At 35.0% G+C, this 23,796-nt stretch overlaps 1 protein-coding gene and 1 long non-coding RNA gene across 2 annotated transcripts in view; one reads left to right on the forward strand and one right to left on the reverse strand.

The window, feature by feature from the left end:
* Syn2 (Syntrophin-like 2) overlaps positions 1-23,796 on the forward strand; it is a 51,116-nt gene that overhangs the window by 21,518 nt on the left and 5,802 nt on the right. Inside the window, exons 5-9 of the mRNA XM_089089743.1 lie at positions 4,710-4,916; positions 7,296-7,480; positions 10,235-10,408; positions 15,022-15,255; positions 19,762-19,959. Of these exons, the coding sequence (XP_088945869.1) occupies positions 4,710-4,916; positions 7,296-7,480; positions 10,235-10,408; positions 15,022-15,255; positions 19,762-19,959 (998 nt within the window). The remainder of the gene's footprint in view (positions 1-4,709; positions 4,917-7,295; positions 7,481-10,234; positions 10,409-15,021; positions 15,256-19,761; positions 19,960-23,796) is intronic.
* Positions 7-13,494, reverse strand: LOC148952297 (uncharacterized). The gene is made up of 3 exons (XR_016141800.1): positions 13,327-13,494; positions 9,732-9,862; positions 7-2,242 (listed from the first exon to the last, which is right to left on the reverse strand). It is a non-coding gene; the product is annotated as an uncharacterized LOC148952297 (long non-coding RNA).

Consider the following 23,796-nt stretch of genomic DNA (forward strand, 5'->3'; position numbering starts at 1 on the left):
GTAAGCATTATAATTCTGTATCTGTGACTGGACCTCAATGGAATTTAGTTTTGTCTTTTTTATCACAGAGAGATTTTGACGTTCGATACTTATCTAGTAATATAGCAATTAGGTTTACCGATCCTGTACTAGACTCTTCTCTTTGTCCGAAACATCCTTTGGGATCTTAAAAGATGGACACAAGTCCCAACTCCGGCTAATAAGAAAGAGCGAGAATTGCATCTTTATGCATGTTTTGTGTCTCTGTATTCCAACCACATTCGTCTGTAACGAATTCCGTCCTTTATTTTTTTTATTTTACCCACTAATAACACAAAAATAAATTGCGGAGTAAAAAAAAATTAATAAAAGAAAAATCTAAAAAGAGGAAGAAAAATACTAATGCAAAAAACTATACTTTCAAAGGACTGGAACGACGACATTTTATTATTGATAATTTATGAAAGCTTTCTGCTTAACACGGCAATTTTACTAAAATGAACATTGACCTCAAATTTTGACTTTATTTTCCTATTATTTTACTATGGAGGGAGGATGCAATATTGGAAGTATCGACTGAGTAAAAATGAAATTTGTTTCTTTTCTAACAGAGGTTAGAAACCCAGGAAGGTTGATTTCGAAGGATAATTCATTGAATGATCCCAAAAAGTGAAAATAATCTAATGTTTTATGATCATATTTATCTTTGGTTCCAGTAATTCTCGAGTGACAAACATGAACCTTCACTCTGAAATCCAAAATCAGCCGAGAACGGCGAGATCGTAAATTATTAGTAATACTGAGGCCCTATTACCTAAATGATGTAGCAGGGGGGAGGGGCTGAAAACGATTTGCATTCCAGAAGCGAAAGAGAAGGAGGTGAGAGCCGGAAATATTTTCAATATTTGAATAAAGACCGATCTGAAAAAAATGCTTTAGGATTGTAATTAACAGAGTTAGAAAGGCTATCTTTACTTTTGTTCAAAACAAGAAGATTAACAGAACCTGGTAGATACGAAACATTAGACGACCCGACAAATAGGTCAAAGGGTTTTTATTAATAACTTGAGAAATAGATATTTTAAATATACTAGGTGATAAAAGACCTCCTTGGTGGAACCCTTCCGGAAACAGTGTTTCTGTCTCAAAATTTAAACCATTAACCTTGAGTTTTAGAAAAGATGAAGTGTACCAGTACTGTAGCAACAAATTGATAGAAACATTAATGCCTTTCGTGTATAGTGGGTGAAAAAAATGAAATTTGTTACTAGAATTGGAAGCTTTTGGGAATATTAAGAGCGCAAAGCTGAGTGGTTTTATTATTTGGAGAAGCATCCAAAAGAAGAGAAGAAAGTATCAGATGAGATGACAGCGGCTGCACACAAACCCAAATAGAATAGCAAGTTGATTGTCTCCAAAACTCAATCCTAGATGTAAGTTACGAAAAGAAAACATGTACTCTAAGACTATTCAGATTGCAAGATTCCGTAATATGTCGATAAGACGAGCAACTGAGAGAAGACTATCCAATTCCCAAAAGGGCTTCTTAGTTCCAACTTTCAATATAGTTTCTGGAACAATTAATTCTTTTGTATGTTTTAGACGAGATACTTTCTGATACTAATATGCATGTACATAGGTTTTCGATCACCAACATTAAAAATGTAGTGAAGAAAATGATAAGGAACGTGTGTTGTTGCTAGTATGCTACTGTCAGTCAAATAGCGCCGTTACCGGCTATGTTTCAGTCACTCTCAGTAAAACACTTATTTTTACTAGGCTTTGCACAAGTCACTTTGTGAAATTCCATAGACACTTAAGACAATAACGTTAAATGGTTAAAACCCTGCTATTCGATGAGCACGTCAAGTGACGGTTTGAGCCTGCTTGAATGGATAATGTAACCCAGGTTCTATACACCACCATGAATGTAGGATGTATGATTAATTCACCAATTCCTTTGCAACAGTGTGAGCAGATACAGCACTTAATAATGCATCACAATGGGGTGACTAACACTTTATGTCTAAATCGAAATCACTCGTGAACAAGAATTCAAATCCCTGAGGTTAAAAATTTAGAACTCAGGAAATTAGAAATTTCGAACTTTGCAGTTGGCCTTGCGAAGCAGGGCATTCAAGATACTGTTCGATAGTCACACTATACATAAACATTTATCAGGACTGTAGAATCAATTTTAACTGCTAAGTAGCTCCCATCAGAACCAATATAACGAGAGGAAAATCTTCAAGCGTTTCTTAATCTGAAATTAGGAATTTTCGTTGAAATCTTGAGCAGAAACGTGCCTTGAGTTAAATTTTAAAATTCACAAATTAGGTGCTCCCTTCATGTCAGTGTTATTAGATGACCATAAAAATGGCATTAAAAAGGGGTATACGGAATTGTTTAGCTCATATTTGACTTTCAAAATGTCAAAACGAAAACTACAACAAAAAAATTATTTCGGAAAAATCACCCTTCTTTTCTTTTTTGAAATCAAATTGTTCACTAATCCTGAGACTAACTCATGTCTTCTAAGATTAGCTTCTTCATTCAATGACCACCTGTGTTTCATGGCTTTTGCTGTAATTTGGAAAAATTGCATGAAGTTTCCTCATAAAACTCTAAGTCCATTAATTGCCAGACAAAGCAACTAAAATATCTCAAGTTTCTAGCCAAATACTGTAGCAAGATTAATGTTGCTTTTATATGAACATATGTATAAACATGAGGAAAGATTTTTTTCAAAAGGAGAATTTAAACCAAAATCCAAAAATAAGAATGGCTCATTTCAAGTTTGGTTGATCAGCATAAAATTTTAAATGATTGATGTCAGAGAACGGGAGAAAAAAAAAGTACAATCTTTGTCTTTTTACTGTTTGAATGTATGACCTAGTTCAGTGGTTCTCAAACTTATTTTGACACTACATCCCTTTTTACCTACAGTACATTTTAGGTACCCCTTCTCAGTTACCGGTACGAAGTAAACTATAGCTAAAATATAAATAAAATTGCCAGTTCTAGAGTTAAAGGGTTGTTTATTTTTTTTTGTTGACCGGCCGATTACCTCCTAAAAATTGTTGCGTACCCCCTAGGGGTACGCGCATTACAGTTTGAGAACCACTGACCTAGTTAATAGGAAATACGCATTGACATCAATTTATGCTAGTTTAAAAATGCCTATACATGCATATAAGTTGCTTTATAACGTGCGTTCTCAGCATAGGAAAGATGTACAATAACATACATATTCTTCTCTGTCTGGACACTACTGGCAGTATAACCTTTTTCTTCCTTAAACGTGTTTCCAGGCGTCCGTTCCCGTTCTAAGCGACCAAAATGAGCTTTAAAAATTTGTTGATCTCAAGTCCTTTATTTTGTTATTAATTTTATTAGTCGTATTTTATCTAGTTCTATGGATTCTAATTCTACGACAGTAACCAGTGGACTGGTGAACTAATTTTTTTCTAATTGGAACCAACCTGTCTGGACAGTACTGGCAGTATAACCTTGTTCCTCCTTAAACGTGTTTCCAGGCGTCCGTTCCCGTTCTAAGTGACCAAAATGAGCTTTAAAAATTTGTTGATCTCAAGTCCTTTATTTTGTTGTTAATTTTATTAGTCGTATTTTATCTAGTTCTATGGATTCTAATTCTACGACAGTAACCAGTGGACTGGTGAACTAATTTTTTTCTAATTGGAACCAACCTGTCTGGACAGTACTGGCAGTATAACCTTGTTCCTCCTTAAACGTGTTTCCAGGCGTCCGTTCCCGTTCTAAGTGACCAAAATGAGCTTTAAAAATTTGTTGATCTCAAGTCCTTTACTTTGTTGTTAATTTTATTAGATGTATTTTATTTAATTCTATGGATTCTAATTCTACGACAGTAACCAGTGGACTGGTGAACTATTTTTTTTTCTAATTAGAACCAACTTGTCTGGGTAGTTCTGGCAGTATAACCTTGTTCTTCCTTAAACGTGTTTCCAGGCGTCCGTTCCCGTTCTAAGTGACCAAAATTGAGCTTTAAAAATTTTTTGATCTCAAGTCCTTTACTTTGTTGTTAATTTTATTAGGTGTATTTTATTTAATTCTATGGATTCTAATTCTAGGACACTAAACAGTGGACTGATGAACTTTTTTTTTCCAATTGGAACCAACTTTTTTTTTTAGTACAGAGAAATTAACATTCTCTAGATCATGCTGCACAAAATTGCTGAAAGTGTGATATTTTATGAATAATTTTGTTTCTCCCGTCATAAAATACAGTTTTTATTATTCTTTTTTCATTTTATTTTAGATATGGGTATTTAATTTATGGTTTGTGAGTTTATTTATGATTTTGTTTTAGTCGAGAACATAATGTCGTGGGGTGTTGAAAAATAAAGACGAGGCAAGAAAAAAGTTGATTAAGGAATAAGGAATTAGTTGAACAACTCCCGTTTTCGCTTTTACAACAGTAGTGTTAGATAATTTTCATTCATGTTTCCTCTGTTTTCTTGTTCTTGCTACCAAGTTCTATGCTAACAAAGATAATATTTGAATGTAAGGATAGTTTTTTTATATTTTAAATTTTCTATTTTCGGTATTTTCAAATATCAAAAAAATATTTGATATGTTTTTATCCGAAGTAGATATTTGGCATCGATGACTAGAAGAATTTTTTGTCAAAATAGAACATATTTGGTTTGCTATTAATATTCTTTTGTGATAGTTTCTGATAATACCTTTAGCAACTAACGCGGAAAGATGTGCAGAAATACTACAGGATTGTCCCTATTTGAGGGCAGAAGAAGGCTGGGAAACAGTAGCTGATGTAAATGATAGCCTATCTAATTCACGACGAAGTTCCTCTCCCGCTGATATAAGTCAAGCATCGTCTATTGCTAATGATTCTAACTTCTGGGCCTTAGATGGAGAATGGATTGATATTGCTACTGGTAATTGATAAATTAATTTAACTTAAATTTTTGTATAGAATAGAATGTGTGTATTACAATAGCTTTTAGCCATGTCAAGATTTAAAAAAAGAACTACAAGAAACAGCAACAAAAAAAAATTCGAAATTGTAAGTGTTACATCAAGGTCAATACATTTAGATATGCAGGAATGTCAAGCAATAAGATAGCTAGTCAAAATGGTGAATACATTACTGAACAAAGGAATTAAGATATCTTTCTGTTGCCGAAGTGAAATTTTCTTGAGGAGGGGGGGGGTCCAGACGTTTTTTTTCAAGTTTCTCTAGTATACTGTTATTTTCTAAGTTGTCTTGGTAGGGAGGATGAATGTGGCGGTAAGTCGCACTTTTTGTATTTCAGTCAGAAGTGCATGGTAAATTTGACGTCTTATTTCATCGTTCTAGAAGCTCATGTAAATAATTCAGATGAAGCTGAATTTACGCCATCCCCGGAAGTAGTGAAAGAATGATCAAGGATAATTTTGGAAGCCCTTTTTAGAAACTTTCAATGAAGATGTCTGATTTTGGTGAGACATAGATGCCAAACCGGGCAAGCGTAGTCAAGTAAGGGCCATAACTGCAGGCCCTAAAAACTGAAAACTATTCCACTATTTTCTCTTTTTCTGAGGATTGATACATTGTTTGCGATCTTAGTTTAAGAAACGATGTTCTCATAGAACCATGCCTTGGAAATTTCTATCCGATGAACTTAGTCGAGAATCATTTCAGCTAGTCTCGTTTTAAAATTGTATTTTGCATTGGTTAAACTTCTCTTTGGGTATTCAAAGACACAGGATTCCAGACAAGGGTAGGACAAATGATTTCTGGGGTAATTTTAGGGGTGCCGTATGGGTAGTGCTTCAGGGAAATCTTTTGGTTATTCTAAAGAATCTACGAGACTATGTCATAAGACTCGAATTGCCACCGAACTGGAAAAGAGCGTAGGCTCAATATTATAAGTTAATGAATTTTTGGCGGATATGATTTTTGAATGAACTGTTTCAGCTCATCACACTATGGACTTTCGGTTTTTATTCATTTATTTTCATTAGTTGACCTTTGTTGCTTATATCTACTGGCACCAAAACTGTAACTAGAGAATTGTCGGTCGGTTTACCTTGTTTTTGTGATTGTTCAATGTTGGTCACACTAGGTCAAGTAAGCTTAAGATCCTGTTGTTTTCTTTTCTTTTTCTGTCTTTTTTTCTCGTTATACATACAACAATATAGGTCAAATGCAATTTAAGATTAAATCAAGATGTTCCAGTTCAGTGCTTGACAAACCGTCGCTCCCGAACCGTGGACGACTTTTTGGCCTCTCAAGTGTTATTCTGGTACAAATATTCCTGAGCAGGCGTTTAAGCCGTGCCGAGGGTAACGGTCAGTTTTTATCTGCGGGGTACGTGGTGTTGGCCTAAATCACGTGTTTCAGCAATTCTAGGTAATGTTAGCCAACAGTGATGAATCCACTACACCCTAATTTCCGGGGAAATCTCTTAAGTTTTTAGATTATCGTTGAAGGAAAATTTGATCCGTTAAATTCTCCCGACACTCATTGTATCTCCCGATATCTTCATGTAATCATATTTCTTTCTACCTCAAAACAAACCTTCTGCTAGTACCCATGAAACTCTTTTCAATTTTGTATTCTTGCGTATATAATTGTTTTATTCATCCCGATCTTGTGTACCATAATAAACAATATAATAAATAAACAAACCACCCTTGCACATTTTTTTGTCAATTCAATTATTTCTAGCTTCGAAGAGCCCGATAAAAACTATAGTGTCTTAGTGTTCTGAAATCAAAACCAAATGCAAGCAGACAAGAAATAGGGCGAAATTCGTCAGATTTCAAAATTGTATCAAGGAGAAAGAACCCAAAATCTTACTTCATTAATTCAGAGAGACATTAAGACAAGCCAAAGCAACCTAACTTTTATGTATTAACCTTTTTAAGACGGTACTTCATATGCTACGTTGTAATTCTAAGAAAAGGCTTAACACAAATTCTAGAGATTTTTCTGGGTTTGGGGGTCAGCATGTATTTACATGACCATACATTTCAGCATCCATTTGCCAAAGTATTACCAAAAATAGTTTCTCGAGTCATCTCATTTGGGGAACTTCCCTCATACCTTTTTGTGCTTCTGCTGCTCTTTTCTGCCTTTTTTCTCTCTTTCCTGCCGATTTATTTTTATTTAATGAAAACGAAAGATTAGTTAGATCCGTGATTGAACAAGTAACCTACTGTGCTTAAAGCAGATGTGGCAACCCGTATACTATAGAACCGTGCAAAATGATCTTGTCTAACGCATTATTAATGTTCAAGAATGTTCAAATTTGCTTAATTTTGTTTTTTAGTCCCGTTGAAGTTTGCATATATAACTCGGTATATATACGGTACTGATCAGATGAGAAGAAATGCTTTTGAAGTTCGTGGCACTGGCGGCAAAAGCACTGGTGTTATCACGATTCTCGAGCCTGCTGCTTTATCTCAGTGGATCAGACTTATTTCAGATGCCATTCAATCCATTAATAATTCAGAGGTCAGACGTTCAGCAATTTCTGTAGGGCTAATTTTTATTTTTTATTTTTTTTGTGGAAAAGCACTCTTTATTCTTATAAAGGAAGAAGTGGTATTTAGGGTCTGTTTCAAGGCTTTGGATCAAAATTTACTATAGGAAAAATAACAACTAGTTCAAGTATAGAGCCGCGTACAGGTTTTTTCATGTGCCACTTTGAAGATTAAATTTCTATGTAGATCCAAATGATTAATAGTGTTTTCGTGTATTTTATCTTCTGTATTTGCCAAAAATGTACGAAAATAAAGAATTGCAAGTTCAGAGTAAGAAGTTTTTATTATTTTTTTAGGGTAGTGGCTTTACAAACTTTTGGGGAATTAACTTCCCTCGCAATTGTTGTTATAGTATCAATTTAACCAGGTATTGAACGTTTCGAGATCTTTTTATTGAACATAGACCTTTTTTTTAGTAACAAGCTGGGACAACTTTAAACAAGGTGCTTTAAAAAAGCACAGCTATGATGCAAGTGTAATAGTAGTCCCTACCTTCGGGCCACGAAAACTTTGGCAAATTTCTTGTGATTATATAAGGAACAAAACTAATTAAAATGAACTGTTTGATATTTTGTTTATGTTTTTGCTTAAAATTAACAAAATGCATTTAATTCTGTGCTGAAGGTTTATGTTCTCTGTGGATTATGCCATTTTGTGACAAATATAATGGTATAACTTGCGCCGTAAGTATAAGCCTAACGGATCGAGTTGAAAATTTAAGGGAGCATTAGGGTGTAATGCTCAAGTGGATTTTAATTTTTGTGACAGGAGGATCAACGAAACTGTGTATATCCAGGTCATCGAAATAGCATGACACCAATATCTTGGAAACGGCAAGGGGGATGAAGTTGAAACTTTCAGGTACTGTTGGAGAAAGGAAGGGGTAGGGCAAGGAAGAGGCTAAAAATCTTTTTTTCTCCAGTAAATTAAAAAGGAAACTTTTGGACCGTAAGATCTTAGGGAACGTAATTTATTCACGTTTCACTAGCAATAAAAATCAAAAGACATTATGTGGTGCCAGGTTGTCCAAATTGCATAGCTGCAATATCATGGGAATCGCTCTAACTATTTAGTTGAAACTTTCAAGGAATGTCGTGGGAGCGGCAAGTGAACGTTGAATTATGATATGGAAAAGGGCAGACCTAAGTCAAAAGACACTATTTGCATCCAGGTTATCAAAATACCATATTTGAAATATACCAGGACCAGGAATAGGCTCCTGAAATTAGGAGTCTATTGCCCTTTGCTTGAGTCAAGAGTAATTTAAGGGTAGCCAGCCCCCTTCCTATGCCTATTTTGGCTACATCTTCCGCAGTCCCCAAGATATCTGACCAAAATCTTGGGATTTTGTTCTAGAAAATCATCCATTTTTTTGAAAATTCATCGAAAGGTTCAGTAAATATACCTTCGTGAATGAAATGACCCCCGCAGTACCTTGGGCAAGGGCTGTAAATTATGGCAGTTGTCAGTTGTTTACACATAGAGTTTTTCTCGGGAACGGCTTTGGGGATCGTTTTGAATCTTTCACGAAGACCGGGGGGGGGGGGGGTCAAGTATATCTCGAGTATTAACTTAGGAGAGGGGATAGAAGAAATCCAAAAGAACTTATATGTATTCTGGTCACCGAAATAGCATAGCTGCAATATCTAGCGAACGGTCTGGTGTTTGAAGTTTAAACTTAAAGGTATTCTTTTAATAGAGCCCGTTTATTAACTATTTTTTTGTAAGTGATCTTGAAATACATTTATTTAAGCAAGCAAGCAGTGACAACAAAATGTATTACAATAAGATTCTTGTAATAAAATTTGGATCAGGATTCGTTTATATTCAAGTTTATAACAGGATGGAGGCCAGGATTGCCTCAGACCTATATAACTCCAAACGTTATGCAGATTTTCAATCCATTTGAACAACATTTTCCCTCATCATCCCCCCAAAATTGTGTAGTGAAACTATTATTAAGATTGTTGCATAACTTAAAGTTATTTTAAAATTATGATTGAATTTTCCAATCTTCATTCCTAAGAAGAAAAACTAAAAAAAATAATATATAAATATTCCTGTAATTGGCTAATAAAAAAATAAAAATGTCAAATAAAAACAAATGAAAATTAATTAAAAATCATTGATTCAAAAAAAAAAAATGTTTTTCAAAGAAAAATACAAACTATATTAGAACCAAAGACGATTGGAAATAAAGTCATATAATAACGAACACTTACAACGATCAGAAATGGCCACAAACAGGAGTAGGACTGACGACCACTTCTAAAGCCATGCTGAGCTTTACTCCAAAGATTATTAACTTCAAAATAATTTCTAATGCGGACTGCCAATATTTTCCCAAAAAATTCTACAAAAAAGAAAAGTGTTTACTACTGGTGTGTAATTTTTAAACTCTGACTTTTTTCCTTTCTTGTGCAACGATTTAATTATTTACTCTTTCCATGGTTTGGGACACTTCCTAGATTTTAAACACAAACTTAAAAGACTAGTTAGGGTTTCTGCTAACACTATAGCAGGTTTTCACACCATCATATTCGAAAGACAATTAAGTCTGTTACTTTGTAAGTTTGGTTCTTTGTTACAATTCTATTCACATAGTATTTCAACTACTTGCTTTTATAATACATCACTATCCTCATACCCATGTGCTGGATTTACTTCAGGTGATAACACTTCGGGGAGACATGTCCGTTTGGTTATGTTGTTTTTTTCTTTTCAGATGACGTTGCATAACCGGCTATTGCCCGGTGTAAAGCAAGTTATTTACATTGGGTGGATCCATGAACGAGTGCCATCTTCAGAAGCTCAAAATATTTCTAGTAATGGCTATTTATGGTTACCAGTTTTCATAGGGTTAAAAGGAGATGCTGTTTTGTTTTTCAAAGAGCCTCCAGTAAGTTAGAATCATTCACCTTTGACAGTGTCTTTCCTAATAATTTTCAAAAATTAAATATTTTCTTTTATTGTACACAATAATTTTAGAAGAGGTTCACTTTTTTTGCCTTCAAAACATGTTGTTTGTATCTGTATTTTCATATATTTTATTTGTTTGCTGTCATAAAAAACAATGCATTTCATTTTTTTATGTAGCAGAACTATCAAAGTTGTCTACTAGTATTAAGGGACTAAACTAGAAATATCAAGGACCAGATATCCCAGGCTTTGAAGGCTCTCCTGACCAAAACACGGTCCCCTCCAAAACAAATCTCAGTATTTTGTTCATATTGTCCATATAATTTAAGTTCATATGGTGTTTTAGGACCCCCCCCCCCCTAAAAAAAGTATTACGTAGCTAGCTGGTGTAACATTATATGTTAACTGTGTACATTGTTTCAAAACTTTCATTTTCAGGTGAGATTTCTTCCTAGTCTTTTTTTTTTCTTTAAAAAAAAAGGATATGCGATTGGAAGGCAAATCTTCCAAAAGATCTGCCGTCCAGCTTTTTTTTTATAAATTTACAAAATGTTCCCAAGGTCACCAGTCCTAAATACGATTAAACACCAAAAAATAAATATTTTTTTTTTCAAATGAAAGTAAAGAGTAAAATTAAAACTAGAAACGAACAAAATGATTCCGTATATGAATGTGGCTGCCCTCTTCTCAACCGCTTGCTATTTACGCTAAAATTTTATAGTGCTGCACTGCCACCAGTTATGAGTGCAATAAATGAGCAACTGGTTGCGTTTTAAAACATTTGAACAGTAAGATGCTTTGCGTAAAACGTACTAGCAAAAGCACAACAATAAACTCTTCTGTTGTCGAGCATGACAACGGTTTGCGGCTCAGCATGACAACACTATCAATAAAAGATTTGCGCAGGGCTTTTAGCCTAAATATTCTTCTGAAAACCAAAGGATAAGTAATAGAAAATCTGGATGTTCAGATATATGAAAGGACTTATTTGGAGCGAGGGAGCAAAAGATGTTTTCGTTTTGATGCCCTTGGTACTTCAATGAATTTCATATATTTAGAGACATCATAAAAACTAATTGTTTTGATGTAGCTATATATCCTTTTCAAAACTCCTTTTTTAGAGTTATGGTTACTATTAGCACGAGTCGCTCCTTACATACAGTTCGTTATGACGAACTGTTTTATCAATTATTTGGTCGAATGCAATCGGGGAGTATACCAGATTTCCCTCTTCCTATAATTTTGTAACACTAACATAGTGCTGGCGTACAACGGCTGGAAATTCTGAAATTCAATTGACGTGCTTACGCTACATTTCATTATTTCTTCTGAAATTTCCCAGCAAAAGTGTATATATGACCAGGAATACCTTTCAAGAACTCTTTTCCAGTGGAATATAGGTTTTGACTTTTATTTATTTTACGGTGTCCGTTAAGTATCAGTGAAGTGCGAAGAGCTCTCAGGGTGATCATCTGTTGAAAAAGAGCCGAATATATTGGGGAAATGGGGAATTCTATTTGGGGGATCCATAAGGGTTTTTGAGATTTATCTCTGTTGGCAAGTATATAATTTATTACTTTCACAGAAACATTTCCAGGAATTATTCCCAAACTTTGTGACAAAAAGACTGGAAATGTGCAAATGAACTACGACAGAAGGCTTACCCATCATGAGCACGTACCTTTATAACCTTTCTTGAAATGACACAAAGAATATAAGCCTCAGAAATTCTATCAATTACAAACCCGCCACAGACCAGTATCATTTTGGGCTGTAATGTCGTGTGAAAGGACTAGGCTCACGTGCTAAAAAGCTTATATCCGATGGCTTGGAGGAAAATTCCACATAGCATTAAAAAATTGGAGAACTATATGAAAATTATTAGAAAATTAGGACAAAATGATCAAATTTGTAAGGTTTTCAAAGGATTGTGCCTGGGGGCTCCCTCACCCCAGCGCGTGTGCCTTGCGGTGCTGCTTTGCCAACTGATTAACTAAGGATAAATAACCCCGATAATTGTATTCAAACATTCTATGAAAAATAGTTTCTAAAAGCATACTTCCCAAAATTTTCAATTGATCTGTGTAGCTGCCCTACCTACTTCTGGAGTTACAATGGCTCGATATTTAGCAAATTTTGCTTGGTTGATCTTAGCCTCGTATCATGAAGGGAACGATAAGTTTCGAAACATGTAACAAATATCTCTTATCTTATTTACTCTATAAGCTTCTTTTTTTCTTCTTTGCAAGTTTTTATGCGTAAAAAACAAACCTTTCTTTCCATACATGGAAATCTAGGGTCCACCCTGTATAGTATCAAAAATAAATTTAGAATAAGCTCAACTCTATGGACTCTAGGGTTGATACTACCACTACTACTACTAACAACTCACTGCAGCACCATGCCGCCTGAGACCAGCATAGCTACGCATGCTCTTCCTCCTTTCCAGTCTATTTAAAGCTTCCTTCTTCACACCCTCCTAAGAAGTGTCCTAACCATCTCAGCCTTACTCTGGTTATAGCCCTAGAAAGCGGGATTTAACCACATTTTTTTGTACAGCTTACTGTTTGAGATACGGTCAGTCTCTAATGAGGGGGTTTCGATGGTTGGATCAAATGGGGGGATTTTATCTTGTATTTTCAAATGGGGTTTTTTATACTTCTTTGTAGTGAGGCTATATAAAACTTATACCAGAGCTTAAGGGGAAACTTTGTGTGGCGGGGGATTAAAATAGTGGTTTAATCGGGGATCGTATGTTAATGGCCATACTGAGTCGAAATCAGACTCCTAGGATTCAGGTTCCCTAGGGACCGGTTGGAGCCACAAGGACTAATTATCTTGAGAAATACTAACATGAAGAGGTAAAATCAAGAAAGTAATGTATTTATTTTTACTCACATTAGCAAAACAAGGTTGATTCAAGAACATCAAAGTGTCTGCACTTTAATTCACGGTCATAAGCACTTTGATAAGATTATACATAGAGATGTAGGTAATGCAACGTAGGTCCATTAATGATCTCATACAAATTGTCAAAAGTTATTAATGGTTAGATCATACGTTCACTTACATTAGACTGCTCTCGACTGCCTACCGACTCGCTATAGACTGGCCCAAAATTGCTAAGTTCTAACTAACAATACCATCCAATTTCGCCAGAGGTTACACTCAGGCGTTGCTAAAAAGTATGTTACATTGGTCCTATTGGTCCAATAGTATGTCCTATATTTCTATTGGACAGGAAATACACCAATTGACTACTTCAACTTTCATACGATTTATAACTTTAAGATTTGCATCTTGGAATTTTTCTTGACAATCAAAGTATTACTTTTGTAATTTTATTGCTAACGACATGTCACTTAGTTTCCAGATGGCTTATAATTTATCACGGTGAAACTTGTTAAGGGAAAATACAACTTAGTTACATTGGAATACATAATCCTAAACTTAGTTTCAGAACAATGCAACTAGATTACATGAAAATACTTTGTATCTCTAGTGCCTTTTTTATGATAAGTTCTACCTTCTCTAGACAGTTTAGAAATGCATGCTCTTAAAATTTAAACTACATTGTTGGTCGCCTGTCGCATAACATTTGGTCACACTGATATGTATTGCATATTTTGGTGACACAGAGATGGATTTATTTATTGCTACTGCATTTTCTGTGGGAAAGATTATACAAAGTTTATTCAATCAAGATACTTTTGTTTTGCTACTTTTTAAATTGGACGATAAGCCTCACTCGATCTGTGGGTTACTTGAATTTTTAGGTTCATATTTTGGGTGATTCTATTTTACATGGGTAACTTTAATTTGGAAGATTTGAGGTTTTGAATTTTGATCCCGTTACAAGTCTGATAACTCTGGCTGATAGCTTTTTTATTATTGAAATGTAAGTACTATTATACTTCAAAATTCAAAGTCAGTAGTCTTGCTCAAAGTGGTAAAATATCCGTTACAAAATATATCCATCTACCTTAATGGTTACTAAAATAGTTTTGTGCCATCCCCTAGTCAGTATTTATCAACTTATATCATATCTTATATATCACTTATCATGATAAGTATATCCTTATCTTTCGTTCAAACTAAAATATTAGACCACAATAAAAAGCTTTATCAGATATACAAACCAAAGTATTCCCTAGAATATTCCTATATGCGTCATTTAAAGAACGGCTTGGTCAAGTCTGCAAAACAAACAGTTGAAATAAAATTGAAATAAATTATTCCTGTTTTTTGGTTTAAATGCACTAATTTTCTGGTCAGAAAGGCCAAGACTTTTGTTGTGTTTGCTTAGGCCTCAGTCTTTAAAACGCTCTTTGTTGCAGTTTAGAATTGACTTAGGTAAATTAGCCTCTAAAGAAAAATTGTGAATTTGGATGACAAACACTTTTTACTCTTTTTCTGTAATAATTCTATATTCTGTGGATTTTTTTGGTACTATGTGAAGTTCAGAGTTAATTATACGCTTTGACGCTAAAAAATGAGTCAGATTACGAGTAGCTTCTAAAAGCCTCGTGTAACTAACTACTGTGCCTTCAATGTTGGTCTGTCCTAATCCAACTCAACTTTATAATCGTTTAGGTTGATGTGAATGATTGGAATACTACAGCCAAAGCTTTTTTCGTCCTTGAGGTTATGTTCCGGCCGTTACGGGATTCAGAACACCTAGATGATAGACCTAACTGCTTCACTTTGCAAGTAATTGAGGAGAGCAATATAGAATCTCGTTATTTCAGCGTTGAGACTCGTCAAGATTTCTTAAGGTTTGAAAATGCTTGGCATCGGGCAATGACTAGTTCGGCCATCAGAACTGGGGTAAGTTTGATATAGTCCATTTGCTAGATTGCCTGGTAATTCTTGCATGCTACTCGGCAATCGACCAACAGTGAGTGTTAGGTCATTAAGCTTCCTTGAAATAAATATTTTGAAACGTGGCTGCACTTCTTTCTTCTTTTTTTCTAGTTATTCTTATTCCACTTGCAGCTTAGATTTTACAAAGTTACCTTTATTTTTGTTTATTTTGTTCTTCTTTGTTATTTTTTATTTTTCTTTGTGTCCGTCTTTTAACGTAATTTATTTATTTTTATATATATATTAAATGTATATTTATGTCGCATATACATTTATAAGCTAAAATATATCAGTAGCTACAATTTACAAGCATATAGGACCTGGACGTTTACGTTGAAAAATAAGTTTTAAAATGGGAATCCATAAAATGAACTTTGACCTGTTTATAAATTCTGAGAACAAAGTATAACAGAAATTGTCTATTAAATAGGAAGTGTTCTCTATATAATATTCCAGTTCGAACATACTTACCAGTGTTTCTGATATCAATATGGCAATAACTACTGAAGATTTTTGTCATCCAAGAAGCCAATTGTTGCCGTGAAAGGCTGGAAACTGGAGAATTATGAAATTTACACTGTCATATGGAGTATGTCCCAAATAATATCTGTTATCATCGTTTCTCACTTGCATCGGTAAATGCAGATTTTTACGTTTACTGATGTTCAACGCTTAATAAAATATTTGCGGTATGTTTTAAATCAAACTTTTTCATCTGATCATTCCTCAATTTGAATTTTCAGTATTTGCGATTTCTTTATGCTGTGTTTTGATTTTAATGCTTGCGATTTGTTCATGAGGCAAAGATGACGATGCTTCGCGTTTTTTGTCTAAGACCAAACATGGGTCTACAAAAACTTTGTCCTATTCCTTTGTGGTATGTAATGTTCATGGTGAATAGAAAAAGGTCAAATATTCTGATTTAGCTTGTTGTGTATGAGGTGTGGTTCGAAAGTCTTAAGACTACGTTTGTTATTTGAAAACGACTATTTTTACAGGCTATTTCGATGTACAAACTTCAAAGCCATTTCTTGCTGAATGAACACGCTGATTCCAACGGTGTTTCCACTTCGGGAAGTATTCCTGAAAATTCTATTCCGTAAAGATGCAAAGAACTCCCTGCGTATTGGCTTGGGCTTTGTCAATTGAGTCAACTATTTTCCCTTTCAGTGGTGATTTTAATTTTGGAAGTAGATGAAAGTCAGCAGAAGCCAAATTTGGAGATTAAAGGGTTCCACGAACAGAGCAATAATGATTTTGGCCAAAACTCCTGGATCAAAAACGCAAAATGCGCGGATGCGTTGTCGTGTTGAAGGATCCAATTCTTTTCTCTCCAGAGGACAAGTCTTCTCTGTCGAACTTCTTCGTGTAAACGCTAAATGACACTTTTGGGGTATTCCTGGTTAACTGTCTGCTCTTTAGGGGCATATTTAGGACCTACACTATCCGAAGAATTAAAAAAAGAAACACCTACATTGTCATCACATTTGACCGACTTGTCGTGGTTTCTTCTGTCATAGTGAATCTAGTCTCTTCCACTGAGAGAATTGGACATTTGTTTCTGGGTCATACCCAAAAACCCCCAGATTCGTCACCTGTTATAACGCGTAGTATAACAATGTTATAACAGTTAAAATTCAAGATTTCTCCATTTCTACTTGATTGACAATTTTTGGGACATTCAAGTCAGTGCTGCTTCTGCTCGTCTAACAACAATTTTAGAATAAGCTTTACCAACACTCTACTCATGTTCCGGAAATGAACATCTATTTAATACCATAGAAAGTTAAATTCAGGACTTCAGCCATCTCACTAATTTCGGGTTTGTTTTCCGTGCGTACTAAATTGCGAACTTCCACACTGTTTTCGTTTTTTTTTTTTTTTTATGTGGAAGACCGGCTGCACCGGTGATCATCCTCAACTGACTCCTGTCCATCTTTGAATGTGTAAGTTAGATAAGAATGGTTTGACTAGATCGGAAATTTATCTGCAAAAGCTGTTTTTAAGATTTTATAAGTTTCTGAAGCAGATATCCCAGTTTTAAAACAAAATTTTACTGAAACACATCGTTCCAGTTTGCCACAATTTCGCAAAGTTAATAATCCAATAGTTACTAAAAAAAAAAAAAAAGAAACACCTAGCCATCAGTTTCGTGCAAACAGGCAGTTGTATCTACTCTTCCTGAGCAGTTATGGTGCCTGTCTTGAAAATTTCCAATCACACCTTGTATATCCTGATTGGCCCTTTAAATTGAGCCTCGCGTTTAACTATGTCAAAGTTTTTCCAAATGATTTTGATACCATGAACTTACTCTCGCCAATCATTACTTTCATTCGATAATTAGGCTATCTGAATAAATTTAACTACAAAATTAAAGCTTGGTATATTATTTATAATATTTTTGTTTTTAACTTAAAACTCTTTAAGTACGTTTTTTTTTTTTTTTTTTTTTTTTCAGGCAATGTATACAAAAAAAATGTATAATAAACAACATAACTCTGTAAGTTCGTTTCATCAAGTTTTTATGGTAGAGTTAATCTGTATTCCAATAGTGTGATGCACTTATTTTTAGCAGGAGTCACTCCAGAAAGTATTTAAGAGTACTTTCTTGAAAAAAGTAAAAAAAAATTCTTCCTGTTTACTAGAAATTAATGTGGATTTTTTTTTTTTTTTTACAAAAGAAGATCCCGATTCACCGATCTATTCCCTGATTCATTTTATGTAAATTTAGGTATCCGGTAAAAACACATTTTAAAAAATGTGGCACGGACTATCAAATCTTACATAAGATTAACAGACAGCGTAGCAGAGCATAGTATAAAAAATTTTTGAAAAAATTGTACAAATTCTTGGAATTCCAGGGGGGAGCGTAAAGGCCAAAAATATCTCTTTCCTCTCTTAACTCGTACCTCCCTTGCGTACCTTAACTCGTTGAGCTATGAAAGCCGCTAATAGCTTCACGATTACGTATTTTTCTTATAATGAAAACTTCTTGCTAATAAGTGTTTTTCATAATAAATTGCTAAGCTAGGAAAAAGGAAATTTCCTCATTATTCGTGTCCAACACAGGCTTCTTGTTCCAACGTCCACCAGAGCATATCTGTGATTGTTGCCATACACCAGTGATTACCCGAATGTAATGAAAATATAACCAAATAGTCTATCTTTCAATGATGTATTGGTATTTGTTGATATTCACTGAATAGTGTCACCATTCTCTAATTTAAGTTTTCCAGGGTAACAGCCGTTACATACATATTTTGTATTTTTAAAGTTCGTGCAAATGAAACGAGGTATTGTATTTATAACTTGCCATATTTATATTATAGAAAGTGTGCGCAGAAAATATAGTCTTTTTTTAACCATTATAGTTCAGTTACTCTGAGAGCTAAGAATTAGCTGTAGCTTGAAAAAAAGACAAGACGCGCTCCACTTCTTTAAGTTACTTAGACAAGTTAACTAATATGGATATTTTGTACAGCATGCATGGAATAAAAACAGGGTGTGGTCCACCCTGGACTTCCCTGGAAGCGAAATTTTGGTATAGATTTGGTTTAGAACCGATGTTCCATTAAATGTCTTGGTAATCTTACTACTGGCTAATATGGCGATCAATAAGACAAGAAAATTACTCAATGGTTGACAGCTTGTATCCTATGGCGAAATGTTTACAGCCATAAATAATAATCGCAACCGTAAAAATATCCAACTCAAGGCACCACTTTTGCGTTTTTTTTTTTTTTTTTTTTTTTTTTTTTTTTTTTTTTTTTTTACTTCTTTTGCTATTTTTAATTATGTTTAATCTTCAACTTCATGAATCTCCATTTGTCTTCGTAATTGCTAAAAAAAAACGTTAACTGATGCTCAACAGTTGAAAGTCTCTTGTATTCTTTGTATTTTAATTTTTTTTTTATTTTAAGTTAGTTTCAAACTCCTCAGGATAGAATTATATTCCTTCAAAACTTTGTTTTTTTCTTTTTTTTTGTAAACTGCTGAAAACTTGTCCGAGAACTGTTGGTAGCCTATGCGTTACCTAGTAATCATAGTCTTTTTTTTCTGCTAGTCTGGTTTGTAGTATTCCTATTTTGATCTAAGTCTTAACACCCATAACGTTCATTATCTGCTAATGCTTTTTTTTATGAAGTATTAAAGGCATGCGTAGCCGTAAACTACTAAACTGTTCAGTTTTGTCATCATTTGTTTTAATAAAAGGCAATTTTTTGCATAAAGGTCAGCCCGGGCGCCACCGATGAACTTCTAGGTTGTGATAAGTGCCATCTTAACCTTTGTTTTTACCGAAATTTAAGTAAAAATATTTTTTCATCTTCCTATTTCTATACATTTTTAATGCCTTCTTACTTTCCGGCGGGGGGGGGCGTATTGTCCCCATAAAGGTCAGTATGTATGTATTATTATTCTATCTTTGTTGTTTGTTTTTTTTTCTACTTTGAATTCAATGACTCTTTTTAGGTTAAATCATTTCCTGTTGTGTGCGATGGATTAGAGGGTACATTAACTTTAAATTGGAATGATGGTTTTATTTTTGCTGCCTCTGAAGGACATGTATGGTCATACAAGTTTAGTCAATTAAAGGGTTCATCTGATGATGGTAAAGAAACCTTGAAGTTCCATTTTGGACAAGCAGATGGCCGAGGAATCGATAGAAAGGTATGTTCACAGTCTAGTGCTATATAGGCTACCTGGTAGACTTGTTCATGAAACTAGTTATAAGGTCCTAGCTTTTGGAGGGGCTCAAAACTGAGCTTAGTTTTACAACACGAACAAAGTTTTATTTTATAGATTCAAAAATATTATGTGTGTCAAGTATAGTAAGAAGATTGAGAATAGATTGGAGAAAGCTAGAAAAAAATCTTTTGAAATTAGATGCAAAAGTATGTCATGTTCAGAAAGTTGTCTAAGCTGGGAGTCAAGATATATGTCAAGTAGAGTAATAAGACTAAAAATGGAATGGGGAAAGCTATTGCAAATTTTTCGAAATATAGGCATCAGATGCAAACGAAAAAGTTGGATTTAGCTAGTGTTGTGGAACTGATTTCTGTGTGCTTTTACATGGAACCGACCTGGTAAAGTCAAAATTTCCTACTGTAGTGATCAAGTCATGAGATCTTCTGGCCTATTAAGAATTTAAGCCTTTGGTAAATTCGCAATTATGAAACTATGTTGAAGTTGTGTCCTCCTTTGAAAAACTTCAGATCATGGCCTAAGATACACTTTTCTCGTATTGGCCCTCCCCCCTCACCTCCTTCCACTTAGGAAATGCCTCTTCAATTATTCCTCCTCTAAGTATGGAAGTGTGCACTTAAGCGCCACAGAAAGCCATCAAATGAATGTACACTTTCAATGCTTCATGTGGTTTTCAGAATGGTTAGTTTGAGTCTTTCCAAATAGTCCAGTAAATCTACGGAAAAAAATCGATGATCTGGGACAAAATTGCAATATAAATGGTTTTTACACCAATTTGTAGAGAAATAATTCTGTACAACATACCAAAAGTCCCCTCGGCGGAACAGGGTCAAAAACAGGAGGAAAGGGGAAAATCCAGGGGAAAACTCGAAAATCTACGACCGGTCGTTTTTGATGCTGAGAATGGCGTTCCTGATGCTCTTGGGTCCAAAAAGATCGAATGTGCGTTGTTTTATTGCTGTGCATTAAGTCTTTCCCTTGTTTCCCCACTTACAGGGGGAAAAGAGGGGGTAAATAAAGATCCTTTACAGCAGTCTGCGAGACTTGTTTTCTGGGGTTTCCCAGTACGAGACGAATGAATATGTCACTTTGATTGCTCTCTCATTTCCCCCCGTTTTCCAGTTACCACGGAAACGAGGGGGACATCAAGATATCCTCTAAAGGGAAATGATAGTCAGACGGCTGTACAGAATTTGGAGAGGAGACAAAGGTCTATCAACTTGGTTTTAAAACCCTCTAACACCGTTTTGACGAAAGTGTAATATCCTATTTTTAACCACTCATTACCTGATCCATCTTATTGATACCATGGGTAAATTACTTAAAAAACCTAACACTTGGCTTAATCTGATTTTTATTGATCTTCAAGAAGCTTTCGATTTGATTAACCACACTTTACTCATAGATAAACTTATAAATGAATTCCACATTGAAACTTTCCTGGTTAAGCTTGTTGCCTGTTCTCTCTAATAGATCTCAAGAAATTAAATTTCTAAATTGTTTCTCAGATCATCTTCCCATATTTAATGGCATTCCTCAGGGGACTATTCTAGGCCCTCTCCTTTTTCCTCTTATGATTAACAGCCTTTCAACCCTTTATGACAATAGGTGGAAATTTGTCGATGACTTGACAGTTTTAGAGATATGTCATAAAAACATGTTTAGCAACCCAATGGGCATACTCCAAGATATTGCCTGTGAGGCCTCTTCCCTTGACATGACAGTTAACACTTCTAAATCCGCAAATAGTCTCAGTAAGTTTCCTTAAATCCCCTCCTCTTTTTCTTGCTCCTATTCCTCCTGAAACCTCTGTCACATCTCTTAAATTCCTTGGTGTTACAATTTCTTCCAATTTGAAATGGGATGCCCATATAAATAATATCCTACGACAAGCAAACTCCTCGCTTTCCCTCCTTAAACTTTTAAATAAATTCAGTTGCCCCCAATCACATTTACTACAAGTATACATTTCTTTTATGCGTCCCATATTAGAGTATTCTTGTCCTGTGTGGCACCCTGGCCTCTCAAATGAAGAAACACAAAAACTGAAAATTTCCAAAAGGGAGCTCTAAGAATTATTTTTAAAGAGGGCAAGATACCATATTTGCATTTGTTAAATATTTCAAAACTAGAGACCCTCGAGAGACGACGAAATAATTTGTGCCTCCGTTTTGCAAAAAAATGCCATAACAAACCCTCGGACGGCAAGTATTTTCCCCAAACGTCACTCCCCATCCACATTACGGCCGCCTCAAGCTGTTTCTGAGCCCATCCCTGTTTTGTCCCCCATTCGCTGCGTTACTTCCAGATACGAAAGAACTTTTGTCCCCTTTATTACAGAAAAAATGAATAAAATGTCCCAATAGTTTCTTTTTTTCCCTTCTTTTTTGTTTATTAGCTGATGGTGCTGCCCAGGTTCTTGCACTCATTTGCTTGTCCCCCCTTTTTTTCAGTTCCCCCTTTAATTTTTACATATTTTATGTTTCGTTCTTTTTTTTTTGGGGGGGGGGGGATTTATTTATTTTTGTCCCCTCCCCCCCCCTTCTGGACCAGTTTTTATTTTTTAACTCTTTTATTGACTTACTGTAGTTGAATTATTGACACTTTCTTAATGTCCCTTTTAATTTACATGCATTTGTGTCTCGCTCTTTTTTTTGTATATTCGCTTATGCCCCCCCCCTTCCTTTTTTTATGTCCGTTGTAATTATTTTTATGATTCGTATTTGTGTAAGTTTAGTTTGACGAGTTTTTATCTTTTTAACTTTTTAATTGACTTTTTACAGTTTTGATTATTGACTGTTAAATGATTGTTCATTATGATTTTTCTATTTTCGTTGTTGTGTTTTGCATTTTGGCCAGTTTTAGTGCAATCATTTATATTGTCGACTCCGAAGTCCAAATACGGCCCTTTGTGGGCTTGTGATAGTGATCTTTTTGAAATAAATATCTTATCTTATAAATATCTTAGCTATTCCCTGGTGCTTCTCTTTTCCTGTTTGCTGGAGATTCACTACGGCTCAATCGATCGAGCAATAATGCAGACTTGCCGTCCCCAATCTTTGCTCGCTCATTTACAAGCATAACTTGGAGTCCAGCTACACCAGCAATCTGGTTCACGTTTTTTCATCGAGCAGTTGAATAGGCTAGGCTTTTCTACTTGTTATGCCGAAATGATTCAATTCAAGTGTTCTACCACAGTAACTCATGGTACAGAATATCCAGAGATGACTTCTGTAATATTCATCCAGTTCATTGGCGAAAATGTCAACCACAACATTTGCGCTATCGACGAAAAAGTTACTTTCCATGAGATGGGCATGCTAGCTTCTGCCAAACCAAGGCTACCCACATTTCCAATTATAATCCCAAGAGCAGTTGTAAACCTTGAAGTACTCGAGCAGGTTGGAAAAGTGCCTTTCTTCTTCTATAACAGAAGCTGACAGGAGAACAGTCTTGTGTACAAACCCATGCCAACCATAACCTTCGACTACAATATCGATGGCATTGACCTACTTTAGCATGCAAGCTGGATACATGACACGAAACGGGTCAGACGAAGTCTATTTGCGAAAGCAATTAATTATGGGCTACGAAAAGGTGCATCATTAATTATTTTTCTGACAATGGTTGACTATAGTCCCTCTTATCTCTTTTGTGCTTGCAAGACCTTAAGTGGTATTTCCGATTAAGCTCGCCAGCAGGGAATGGTACCAGTTTTTACTTTCGACCAACCCTTGTACATGAAAGCGGTGAACATCATCAATGCTGAGCCTGCTGATAGTCATCTCAAGCCAACAGTTC

The sequence above is a fragment of the Artemia sp. Qi Xiang Cuo genome, chromosome 5 (assembly GCF_049724085.1).
Source record: "Artemia sp. Qi Xiang Cuo chromosome 5, ASM4972408v1, whole genome shotgun sequence".
NCBI lineage: Eukaryota > Metazoa > Arthropoda > Branchiopoda > Anostraca > Artemiidae > Artemia > Artemia sp. Qi Xiang Cuo.